We start from the raw sequence: 13,550 nt of genomic DNA, 5'->3' as shown, positions 1-13,550 counted from the left end.
ACCTCTTGGCTCCATCTGGGTCATGGCAGCAGCTAGCAAAATCCTAAGGGGTAAAAGTCCCCCCCATACCCAAAGACCAAAACTACTCCCACCCCACCTTGGCTCAATGGTTTTCTCCCACTGTGGTGAGGGTGGTTTTGGAAAAGCTCCTCAAATGCCAGGAAACACTGTAATACAAAAAGAAAAAACAATTCATAAGTACCAAAGCTTAACTAACATTTTGGCCTCCCGCTCAAGGAAGATTGGTATAGTGGGAAAAAGCACTAGTCTAGGAACCAAGAAACCAAGTGTATTCTGTTTGTTCAGCATTCATTCTAAGACATTTGCTATACTCCAGGTAACTTAGGGGGAGAACAACAGACAGTCATTTTCAGCTAACGTTTACTAAATTAGCAGCATATAAGCCAGAAGCTGCTAATGGCCATCTCTGCCATTAAATGGGCTCAAAATGCAGCCATCAGAAAAGCTAAGGGATGCAAGAGGCATTCCTGGTGAGAAAATTTAAGAACCAGGCTCCAGTTCTTATTACAGATTATTTTCTCCCTTAAGTTGGTCTGTAATAGGTTTCTGTGACTTGCAAGTAAGTCTGGCCAATATACTTGGGTTCTAACTCTATAATGAACCTGGGCAAGTCATTCCTCATTTACTGGCCTTTGTTTCCTCTTTGATAAAATAAGCCAGATCTGAGGTTTTCAAAACGTTTATAAGCAATGGAACATTTTTTAAACAAAACTTTATTTTTATATCAAGAATTAAAATTATTTTATTCATATAAATGTTTTAAAAGATCAGATTAAATAACTTAGTACAAATGTACTTTGTAAGATCAAATATATGATATTTACTATTATAACCAAAATCAATGAGAACAATGATGTGTTTTGATAAAAACAAGCTTAAAATTGGAGACTAACGGTAAAAATTGAAAGCTTTTATTAACATCTCAGAATTCAATTTATTTCTGTATTTTGTTTTGGATGCACATTAGTAAGATGATCCTGATTCTAAAAGAATAATAGAGAATAACACGTGTTTTCTGTATCTTCCTTACCCCAGTATACTATTTAATTAAGGTGGAAAAAAGCTTTAAGTTCTGCACAAAAGAAAATCTGACAGCACATTTTTTTAAAACAAGTCTCCAATTGGTTAAAATTTAGTATATAATATAGTTATACATTCATGTATATAGGTTTTTCTAATAATTAAAACCACATTTTAAATTAAATCTGAACCACATGTTTACAGAATTCAGTTAGTGCCTTTGCAGGACTCTAATAAAATAATCACTAAACTCTTTAAGACCCTTTCAGTCTGACTGATATATTCACTGCCCATAGGAAACTGCAACGAAGCAAATATAAAAAGTTATAAATCTTTTTACTAATAGTAAGCCGACAGAAAGGAAAGAAAAATTTCAGCAATTTCTAGTCACAACCTTGAAGAGTTATGAACATAAGCAAATATAAATTGGGTCAAATAAGAAAACTATTATAATTATCTATTCAACCATATTAAGAGCCAACTTAATGAGGCAGATCATAGTAGGTGCTATAAAACATTCATCATTTAAGAGTGACTGCTTTACAATAGAAATAAATAACTCTCCATTTCTAACCTTAAGAAGTTAATCATCTAGCAAAGGATATAATATAGTATATTCATTCATTCAACAAGAGTGGTCTTCTGTGCCACCAGCCACTGTTCAAGCAACTGAGGCTAACAAATAAACAATATACACATAAGCCTTACCCTCCTATTTTAGATTTGAACTATGGAGAGTAAATAACCAATCAAGAATATAACAAACAATACCTGTGATTAGGTTAACATTTTTTTTTGAAAGATCACTGGCTACTATGTGAAAGTTACTATAAATTGGAGATAGTAAGTCCATGGATAGAGAGACCAGTTAAGAGCTACTACAAAGATAACAAACAGGAACTCAAAAGAGGGAACACAAACTCATTTTAAGTAAGGGAGGATAGGAGGGGAAGCTTTAAAGAAGTTATGTTGCAGCTTAATCTTAAAAGACAAGGACTAGGTCAGACAAGTAAAGGGATGGAGTTTGTGCATTAAGAGAAGACCATATGAAAGGTATGTTTGGGAAACTTCTAGTAGTTCCTCACAGTGGGTCTTCAATAGGGTGAAGCATAGCTAGAAAGGCGGATTAGAAAATTATAGTAAAGGATATTTTATAGAAGAAACATCTCCAGAATACTGGGGAGTACTTTTAAGCAGGGTGATAACATGAACAGGCTTACATTTTAGAAAAGTTTTTCCAGAGACACTTAGCCTAAAGAGGACAACAAGAAGTCTAAACAGCCAAATGAGAAGGCATGCTTGCCAACAGATACACTCAAAGTTCTAATTTATTACTTTATCATGACAGCCAAATATGGTCTAAGAAAATACTCTGAGTTCACAAATCAAGCAACTAGTACCAGGTTCAGGCCGCACTGGAGTTGACATGGTTATTGAGACAAACAAACAAAAAGTCTCTGTAGATAAAATACTAAAAATGTAATGGTGGCAAAAGATAAATGGAATAAAGAGGAAAAAACAGCAATTAAGAAAAATAGTAAACAGAAAAACAATTTTATTTCAGACTAAGAATTACTTCTACTTATCAATTACACACAAATCCACCTCTTCTATGTAATAATAAAGTGTGGTTCCTAACGAGCAGTTCGAAAACCAAATTTAATTTAATACACACACTTAAGAAAATAATCAAACAAAAACTAGATTAGAAACAACAAACTATAACAGAGGACCAGTTCCTATCTAGCTAGCTTCCCACTGCTTAAAAAGCATGCTCTCCCTCTGGCTGGTCCTTGAAACATACCAACTAAAATGGGGGTGGATAGGGTAGGGTGCTGTGGGCTGAAAAAGGATCTGTTATTTTCACAAATATTCCTGATCAATGAACTTGAAAGCTCTCATTCCAATTCTTTTTCTTTATATAACAGATATAGCTTAGAAACAAACTTGACAATAGGTATAATAAAGAATCCAATTATTTTAAGAAAACCTTACCTTTCCGGGGTCATCCTTGGATCGAGGCACTTTAAGGAAACATTTGTTCAGCGACAGATTATGTCGTATGGAATTCTGAAATTAAAGAAGCAAACCTGTACAGTCATTGAAATCCAAAAAGCAAAGCCCACCTTTAAAAACAGAATCAGAAATCTAAATACATCTATGCACTGGAATACAATTGCAAATGGAATAAGCTTTTCAAATGAGCTTCAGACTTAAACCTTTTTGATTTTCAAATTATGAATGCTATACAAAGGGAAGCAGTTACTGAAAAAGTTTCTGGCGAATGTTATAAAATTCCAAATAATGGAATATATATGTCCCATTTGAAATGTTTTTTAAAACCTTTTAGGCCCTGGCCTAAAGGCTCAGTGGTAAAGCGTCAGCCTGGCGTGCAGGAGTCCCAGGTTCGATTCCCGGCTAGGGCGCACAGGAGAAGCGCCCATCTGCTCCTCAACCCCTCCCCCTCTCCTTCCTCTCTGTCTCTCTTCCCTTCCCATAGCTAAGGCTCCACTGGAGCAAAGTTGGCCCAGGCACTGAGAATGGCTCTGTGGCCTCTGCTTCAGGCGCTAGAATGGCTCTGGTTGCGACAGAGCGGCGCCCCAGATGGGTGAAACATCGCCCCCTGGTGGGCATGCCGCGTGGATCCTGGTCGGGGCATGCAGAAGTCTGTCTGACTGCCTCCCGTTTCCAACTTCAGAAAAATACAAAAAAAAACAAAAAAAAAACACCCCACACCTTTTAATGATGCAGAAAAATGCCTATGATTAATATCAAATATTAAATGACAAACATAAAATTATATACATACTATGACTTTAATTATGATTGACTGATTCATTCATTCATTCATTCATTCTTGGAAACAAGCCCAAATGCAAAATGCTAAGAGCTTTCTTACATGGAATTATAGGTGATGATTATTTTCCTCTTTTTACTTTTCTACAACTCAAATGATCTATATAAAGCACATGTGTTATAACTTTTAAATGAGTTAAGAATTTTAAACAAAAAAATCCCACTGCTGCATTATAAGAGCATACAGACGCCAATTAGGCTTTCATGGCAATCTGTAATAAAGAAAACCAGAAAGCAGAAGCTGACTACAGAGGGCAAGCAAGAACATCTACGGTCCTCAATGTAGCAGGAAAAGAATAAATAACTTAGATGGCAGGTAAATACACTTGGAGACCTGGAAAAATCTGTGAAACAGGAAATCTTTCACTAATAGGAAGATTATGCAACAATTTTTACAGAAAACACCCAAATGTCATTTCTTCTTAATGCACTTCTCCAAGATCCATTCCATAATTTTGTTTATTCCAAAATGGCTAGATGGAGAGGGACTTCAACTACATTTAGCCACTACTTAGAACCATGATAGAAAATCTTTTTATAAAACCGCCCACTTTTGCAGTGCTGGTCAACCTGATCCCTCCTGCCCACTAGTGGGCGGTTCCAGCTTTCATGGTGGGCGGCAGCGGAGCAACCAAACAGTGCTGCGATTGGCCCACCATGAAAGCTGGAACGCCCACTAATGGGCGGGAGGGACCAGGTTGACCAGCACTGCAAAAGTGGGCGGTTTTTATAAACAGGCTCGCCATCACGGACTTAGAATTTTGGGAGGTCATATTTGGCATAGTGTTTATTCTGTTTTTTAATATAAAGTTCAAAACTCTTAACAATAATACCTGTATTAAAACTTCCCTTTCATGGGACTATATTGGTATTAAAGAAGTTTATAAATACAAATAAAAGCCTATCTTATTACCAAAATATCAATTTAAAAATTATGAATGGGAGTTCCACATCTGCTTGAGATGTAGACAGCCACAAAGGATAATGATCCCTCCCAAATAATGAGACAATAATGGTTGAGTCCCCTGTCCCCACAAATCACACCTATCTGAGCCACAACAGAAAGCTGAGGTTGCAAGGCAGCCCAAAAAAATAAAATTCCTGAGAGGGACAAGCCCATTCAATGAGAAAAAGAACAAAGTATCTTTTGGCAGAGCATGGGAGAAGGAAGTGGTCACTATCCAAGAAATTAGCTAAAATTTGAAAGGCTGAGCATGAGCTAGTCTGTCAGTTTAGAGTAACAAGGGTCCCAGGCACAAGGGAAGGTCATACTCCCTTTCAAACTCTTCTTCATGGGCCTTCACCATACGCTCAAAGAAAGACAGGGGTAGAAAAGGAGGCCAAAGAAGTCTCCTTTGTGGCATAGACAGGAAAGAGGTACCTGACAGCCAGAGAGGGAGACTCTTCCATCTTCTATAGATATTAAAGCAAAAAACTTAAGTCTGAGCTAGGGTCAGGAAAATCTCTCACTCCTAACACTCTGACAAAGACTACTTCTGAGAGAAGAATGAGGAAACTAACCCTTCTGCCTCTAGGGAGAGAAAGTAAACCCCTTCCCAGGACACAGGCAAAGATCTACTGCTGATGGAGGAAGGGTAGAAACAAAATCCTTTTACCTCTGGAACAAGTGTCAGAACTACCTTGGGCCAAAGATCCTACACACCAACATACCATGTGAAGTCAAGATCAGTTATAGTTAGGGAAGATGCAGGAAACTACCCCAGAAGCAACTACAGATGCAAGCCTAGTTTGGTTGAAGAAAAGAAACACTGGAAAAAGCACCACCACAAATCCAAGGGCCTGAGTAAGACTGAAACTGAATTAGGAAAACCCTCAGCCTCTACTAAAAGCCTAGCAATAAATAACAAGCACAGAGAAAGAACCTATCTGTAACAAGGTGGACAGAGACAACTAAAATCTAAAACTAAAGCAGGAAAACTAAGAAAAGTCTACAGCACCTAAGCCCTACACTCCAAGCATAAGGTAACAGGAGCCTACTGCTGTGGTACACTGAAGACAAAGATACCAAAAACAAAACCCAAATCCATCTCAAATATTGATAGACTGATTCAACTCCCCACAAAAAGGACCTGAGACAAAAGATGCCTATCCATTTAAGACTTATTCAACTCTCCACAAAAAGGACCTGGGACAAAAGATGCCTATCCATTTACACGTATAAATATGATTTACCTCAGTCTCTACCATCTCCTACACATCTATCGGGCACTCAATCAAAAATTGCTAGACACATAGAAAAGCAAGGGGGGGAAAAAAAGACATTGTCAAGAGATAATCAACAAAACCCAACTGAGAGATGACTCGGGTGTTACAACTATTACACAAGAACTTTAAAACAACTATAACTAATATGTTCTAATACCAAGTAGAAAAAAGTGGACAACTTCATAAAGAGATGGGGAATTTCAAGTGATGTGTAAACTTAAAAGAAAGAGTCAAATGTAAATGACAACAATAGAACACACAATCAAAGATATCCCTAGATGGGCTCATCAGCAAACAGGACACAACTAGGAAAAGGCTCAGATAATTTGAGGACAGATCAAAAGAAATCATCCAAACTGATAACACACACACGTCGTCATCATCATCATCATCATCATCCATCATCATTCACCATCATCCAAGACTGTGAAACAATCATCATCACCATCATCATCCAAGACTGTGAAACAACAATCATCATCATTATCCATCATCATCCAAGACAGTCAAACAATACTAGTAATTTGAGTCTCAGAAGAAAAGCAATGAAATAGAAAAAAATTTGAACAGTCAAAAGTCTTCCAGCCTGACCAGGCAGTGGCGCAGTGGATAGAGCATCGGACTGGGATGTGGAGGACCCAGGTTCGAGACCCCCAAGGTCACCAGCTTGAGCGCGGGCTCATCTGGCTTGAGCAAAAATATAAAAATAAAAAGCTCACCGAGTAACCCCTGGCTCGAGCAAGGGGTTTCTCTGTCTGCTGAAGGCCTGCAGTCAAGGCATATATAAGAAAGCAATCAATGAACAACTAAGGTCTTGCAATAAAAAACTGATGATTGATGCTTCTCATCTCTCTCCTTTCCTGTCTGTCCCTATCTATCCCTCTCTCTCTCTCTCTGTAAAAAAATTTAAAAAAAAAAAAGTCTTCCAAAAATAATACAAGAATTTCAGAGAACATCAAGCAGAATGAAATGAAAATCCATATACCTACATTCATTAGTCAAAATACTGAAAATCAAACAGAGCATCTTGAAGGTAGGAAGAAAAAAAAAGATTACATAAAGAGAAGTAAAAACAAGGATTAGAGTGAACATCTCAAAAACCATGCAAGATATTAATAGAAGACAACAGATGACATTTTAAAAATACTAAAATAAATTGCCAATTTTATACCCAGTGAAACTATTTCCCCAAAATGAAAGCAAAACAAAGAGTTCCAGCCTGACCAGGCGGTGGCGCAGTGGATAGAGCGTTGGACTGGGATGTGGAAGGACCCAGGTTTGAGACCCCGAGGTCGCCAGCTTGAGCGCGGGCTCAGCTGGCTTGAGCAAAAAAAAAGCTTACCAGCTTGGACCCAGGATCGCTGGCTCCAGCAAGGGGTTACTCAGTCTGCTGAAGGCCCACGATCAAGGCACATATGAGAAAGCAATCAATGAACAACTAAGGAGTCGCAATGCGCAACGAAAAACTAATGATCGATGCTTCTCACCTCTCTGTTTCTGTCTATCCCTCTCTCTGACTCTCTCTGTCTCTGTAAAAAAAAACAAAGAGTTCCAGAAAAACAAAAGCTAAAAGAATTCATTTCTTGTAGTAGTAGGTGGCTGGCAACAATATAAAGAAGTTCTTCAGGTGGAAGTATGGTTTGATACTATATGGAAACATGGATGATGACAATGACGATGATGATGATGACAATGATAATGACAACGACAATGACAGAAAGGGGAAAGGAGGAAAGGGAGGAAGATAGGAAGAAGGAAGAAGAAGAGTTCCAGAAACTGTAAAAATGGAGGTAAATTTTAAAAAACACAATGGCTTTAGGCGACCCCTGTGTTTTGGTCATTCGACCCCCGCCGGGGTCGCCACCCACAGGTTGAGAAACGCTGCTTTAAAAGATAACTGTCTATAGAAACAATTTATTATGGGGTTTACAGCATGTAGAAGTAAAATGTATGACATTATAACACAAAGGATGGATCAAATGAATTAAAATTATAAGGTTTATAAAGTTCCTACACTACACAAAAACTGCTGTAATTGAAGGTAAAGTATGATAAGTTAAAGCTGTGTGTGGAAGAGCCTACAGCAACCACTAAAACAAAATTAGATAATAGTGTAAATAAAACAGAATAAAAAATAGTCCAGCAAGATAGCAACATAGGTAAATGCAGTACTTGCCTCCTCCCACAACCACATCAAAATTACAACAAAACTACAGGCCACAGCCAGTTAGTTCAGTTGGTTGGAGCGTTGTCCCAAAACACCAAGGTTGCAGGTTCGATACCTGGTCAGGGCACATACAGGAAGTGACCAATGAATGCATAACTAAGTGGAACAACAAATAAATGTTTCTTTCTCTTTCTCTCTCTCTCTCTCAAATCAACCAATCAATTTTTTAAAAATTAGAACAAAACTGTAGTATGACCATCATTCAGAATCACCTGAAATCTGGCTGAATGGAAGTCCTACAACAAGGGCAGTGGTTGGCAAACTCATTAGTCAACAGAGCCAAATATCAACAGTATAACGATTGAAATTTCTTTTGAGAGTCAAATTTTTTAAACTTCAACTAAACAGGTAGGTACATTCCTTAACGAGGTAGCGCCCAAACATGGTATTTTGTGGAAGAGCCACACTAAAGGGGCCAAAGACCCACATGTGGCTCGTGAGCCACAGTTTGCTGACCAGGGATAGGGAATTAAAGAAGCTACACTGAGACTGGTGGAAGGAGGAGGTACAGGAGGGATATCTCAGCTGCAGAAATCTCCCCTAAGAAGCAAGGGCCTAAAGCTCACACTGTACTCCTCGGACCACAGTTCCAGTGCCGGGAAGAGAAGTTCCCATAACTTTGGGCTGTAAAAACTAGCAGGGATTGAGGCTGATGGAGACAGAGGGCTGCTGGAGTCCCAGGCAGTTCCTAAAGGGTCCATGTATGGACTCTGACTCACCCCCTCTGATCTTAGCTTGATGCTTAGGGGTTAGCTTGAAAGACACCAGGGACACATGAAGAAGAACTGCACTGCCAGCATCAGAAGGAGTGCTGGAGGGGGGGGGGGGAGCTTCCTCTCAGACAGAACTGTTGGCAGAAGCCACTGTTCTTCCTTTTCTGAGCCCTCCCTTCACTGAGCTGGCAAACAGGTGCCATATCTGGAGATTCCATCAACCTGGCTTACACTGTTGGCTCTACCCTGGTGATTTCCTACCTAACTTGCAGGCCCACCCAAGGTGTTTCCAGTGCGTTTTCTATACAAATGGCCTCTCTTGGCTCAGGCTTCACCTTTTCCTAAAACCTCTCAAACAAGCAGCAACAGGCCTCCACATGCCCCATACCTCTTGCTAAGTGGCCCCAAACCCAGCACTAGTAGCAAACAGCCTTGGTTCACAGCTTGGCCTTACCTGGGCACCTCCAAGCCCAGCACAAGCAGCAGCCATCTGCAGCTCACTTTGTAGCTCATGCAGCGTGGCCTAGGCAGAACACAGGTGGTGACTGACCTTGGTCTGCACCTCCCAGGAGGCCCCAGAGACAGCACACCCACTGGACAGCTTCAGACCACATCTAAGCACCACCACCCAACCACCTCCATAGACAACACATTCACATTCAGTGAGCACGAGAGCCCCACTGAAATAATTCCTGCACTTTGGAGTTGCACAGTTGATTCTACACTGTTGTCGGTAATCACAGCCAGTCCTTTCAGCTGACTGACCTGGGGGTAAGTCTCTCCCACTGACATGTCAACAGCAATCACGGTTCAACTACAAGGGAAGGGTGTCCACAGCCCACACAGAGGGTACACCTTGAGAGTCCAGCTTGGATGTTGGGGGAGACTGTGCCACTGGACCCTAAAGAACACCTATTATATTATATCAAGCCTGGGGGATGTAGCAGCTCTACCTAATATCTATAGAAACAAACACAGGGAGGCCACCAAAATGAAGAGACAAAGAAACGTGTCCCAACTGAAAGAATAAAACCAAACTCCAGAAAAGAAAGAAACAAAATAAAGACAAGCAATCTACTAGATCAGGAGTCAGGAACCCTTTTGGCTGAGAGAGCCATGAACACCACATATTTTAAAATGTAATTCCATGAGAGCCATACAACGACGCATATACTTTACACATTATCCAATAAAAATTTGGTGTTGTCCCGGAGGACAGCTGTGATTGGCTCCAGCCACCCACAACCATGAACATGAGCGGTAGGAAATGAATGAATTGTAAAACATGAGAATGTTTTATATTTTTAACATTTTTTTTATTAAAGATTTGTCTGCAAGCCTGATGCAGCCATCAAAAGAGCCACATTGGCCCTGGCCGGTTGGCTCAGTGGTAGAGCATTGGCCTGGCGTGCAGGAGTCCCAGATTCAATTCCCGGCCAGGGCACACAGGAGAAGCGCCCATCTGCTTCTTCACCCCTCCCCCTCTCCTTCCTCTCTGTCTCTCTCTTCCCCTCCTGCAGCTAAGGCTCCATTGGAGCAAAGTTGGCCCGGGCGCTGAGGATGGCTCTATGGCCTCTGCCTCAGGCGCTAGAAGGGCTCTGGTTGCAACAGAACAACGCCCCAGATGGGCAGAACATCGCCCCCTGGTGGGCGTACCGGGTGGATCCCGGTCAGGCACATGCGGGAGTCTGACTGCCTCCCCGTTTCCAACTTCAGAAAAATACAAAAAAAGAAGAAAAAAAGAAAAACAGACTGAAATAAAGAATAATTTATAAGCACTCTACAGTAGAGTAGATGAAGCTGAGAATCAAATCAGCAATCTGGAATATAACGAAGGGAAAAACACCCAATCAGAACAACAAAATGAAAAAGGAACACAAAAATTGAGGATAGTGTAAGGAGCCTGAGGGACAACTTCCTGCAAACCAATATTGGGACAACTTCATGCATACCAATATGCGTATCATATGGATGCTAGAAGGAGAAGAGAGAAAGCAAGAAACTGAAAACCCATTTGAAAAAATACCTAACCTGGTGAAGGAAATAGCCATACAAGTCAGGAAGCACAAAGAGTCCCAAACAAGATGAACCCAAAGAGACCCACACCAAGACACTTCATAATTAAAATGCAAAAGGTTAAAGACAAAGAATCTAAAAAGCAGCAACAGAAAAGCAGTTAGTTACCTACAGGAGAGCTCCTATAAGACTGTTAGCTGATTTCTCAACAGAGACTTTGCAGGCCAGAAGTGAGTGGCAAGAAACATTCACAAGAAAAAAAAAAAAAAGCCTGACCAGGCGGTGGCGCAGTGAATAAAGTATCAGACTGGGATGCTGAGGACCCAGGTTCGAGACCTTGAGGTTGCTAGCTTGAGCGCGGGGTCATCTGTTTTGAGCAAAAAGCTCACCAGCTTGGACCCAAGGTCGCTGGCTCAAGCAAGGGGTTACTTAGTCTGCTGAAGGTCCGTGGGCAAGGCACATATGAGAAAGCAATCAATGAACAACTAAGGTGTTGCAATGCGCAACGAAAAAAAAAGAAAAGAAACATTCAAAGTGATGAAAAGCAAATACCTACAACCAAGATTACTCTACCCAGCAAAGCTATCATTTAGAATTGAAGGACAGGTAAAGAGTTTCCCTGACAAGAAAATGCTGAAGGAGTTCATCACCACCATACCAGTATTACATGAAATGTTAGAGGGTCTTCTTTAAGAGGAGGAGAGCCTGACCAGGCAGTGGCACAGTGGATAGAGCGTAAGACTGGGATGCAGAGAACCCAGGTTCGAGACCCCAAGGTCGCCAGCTTGAGCGTGGACTCATCTGGTTTGAACAAAGCTCATCAACTTGGACCCAAGGTCGCTGGCTCGAGCAAGGGGTTACTCAGTCTGCTGAAGGCCCACAGTCAAGGCACATATGAGAAAGCAATCAATGAACAACTAAGGTGTCTCAACGAAAAACTGATGATTGATGCTTCTCATCTCTCTCTCCATTCCCTGTCTATCTGTCCCTATCGATCCCTCTGACTCTCTCTCTGTCTCTGTAAAAAAAATTAAAAAAATAATAATAAATTTTTTTTAATTAAAAAAAAGAGGAGGAAGAAGCAAAGGTAAAAAATCTGAATAAAATGGCAATAAATCCTTATCTATCAACAACTGAACCTAAAAAAAACAAATAAATGAACAAGCAGAACAGCAACAAACTCATAGATAAAGAGAACACTATGTATCACAAATGCCAGATGGCAGAAGGGTTGGTGGATGGTTGAAAAAGATGAAGGGATTACAAAGTACAAATTGTTTTTTATAGAATATAGCCATGGGAATATAAATAGGGAATACAGTTAATAATATTCTAATAACTATGTGTATTGTCAAGTTATATAATGTCTAATCACCAGGCTGTACACCTAAAACTAATATAATAATGTATGTCAACTGTAATTGAAAATAATAATTTAATAAATAAAAAAATAAAAATAAGCAGTGAGCTCAAATTGGTTTACAGGCCAGAGCTTGCAAATCCCTCCTCTAGTCCATTAAGAAAACTTGCTTAACATAAGATCATAAAGATCAGTTCCCATCTTTAATTCTAGTTTGTTTTACTTTTGAAACATACACCTATAATCTACAAAATCAAATGTGTCTACAGTGTAAGTTCCCCCTACACAGTTACCCAACTAAGAAGCACTATATACCTAAACCATCACCCAGCTATAATGCACTATAAAGGCTTGTATCAAAACCCAAAACCTTACATGAGTGGGTATAAGTCAAGTCTCATATTCTGTTCCAATAGTTTATTTATTTAATCTCTTTCTAACATGACTTTTGTCTTAACTATTTTAACTATAAAATAAATCTCAATATCTGGGGGGGGGGGGAATAGAATTAACCAGTGAAGTCATTCAGGCCCGACACTTTCTGTTTTAGAAGATTATTATTATTTACTTAATTTCTGTAACAGATACAGTCCAATTCATATTATCAATTTCTTTATATGGGAGTTTTAGTAGGTTGTATCTCTTAAAGAATTGGTCCAGTTTGTCGAAGTTATCAAATTTATGGGCATGAAGTTGTTCATTATATTCCTTTATTATTCTAGTTTCCATGGAATCAGTTGTAATGTTACCTCTTTTATTTTTAATATTAGTTATTTGTGTCTTCACTCTTTATTCTTGATTAGCTTGGCTTGAATTTTGTCAAATTTCACTGGCTTTTCAAAAACTTAGCTTCTCATTTCACTTATACTCTCTATTGAATTTGTTTTTAATTTCATTGATTTCTGCTCTGATTTTTATTTTTCTTCTATTTATTTTGGATTTAATTTGCTTTTCTCCTTCAAGTTTCCTAAGGGAGAAGCTCAGATTATTGATTTTAGATGTTTCTTCTAACATATGCATCCAATGCTCTATATATCCCTCTAAGCACTGCTTTTGCTACATCTCACAGATGTTTTGTTAATTTTCATTTTCATTTCATTCAACATATTTT

At 39.4% G+C, this 13,550-nt stretch overlaps 1 protein-coding gene across 3 annotated transcripts in view; it reads right to left on the bottom strand.

Moving 5' to 3' along the window:
- The window catches only part of FOXJ3 (forkhead box J3), a 168,126-nt gene that overhangs the window by 88,456 nt on the left and 66,120 nt on the right, over positions 1 to 13,550 (bottom strand). For all 3 annotated transcript variants that reach the window (XM_066269480.1, XM_066269479.1, XM_066269481.1), the window contains exon 4: positions 3,037 to 3,111. In XM_066269480.1, the coding sequence (XP_066125577.1) occupies positions 3,037 to 3,111 (75 nt within the window). The remainder of the gene's footprint in view (positions 1 to 3,036; positions 3,112 to 13,550) is intronic.

This window comes from Saccopteryx bilineata, chromosome 3, assembly GCF_036850765.1.
Source record: "Saccopteryx bilineata isolate mSacBil1 chromosome 3, mSacBil1_pri_phased_curated, whole genome shotgun sequence".
NCBI lineage: Eukaryota > Metazoa > Chordata > Mammalia > Chiroptera > Emballonuridae > Saccopteryx > Saccopteryx bilineata.
This window is presented reverse-complemented; position numbering and strand designations above follow the sequence as displayed.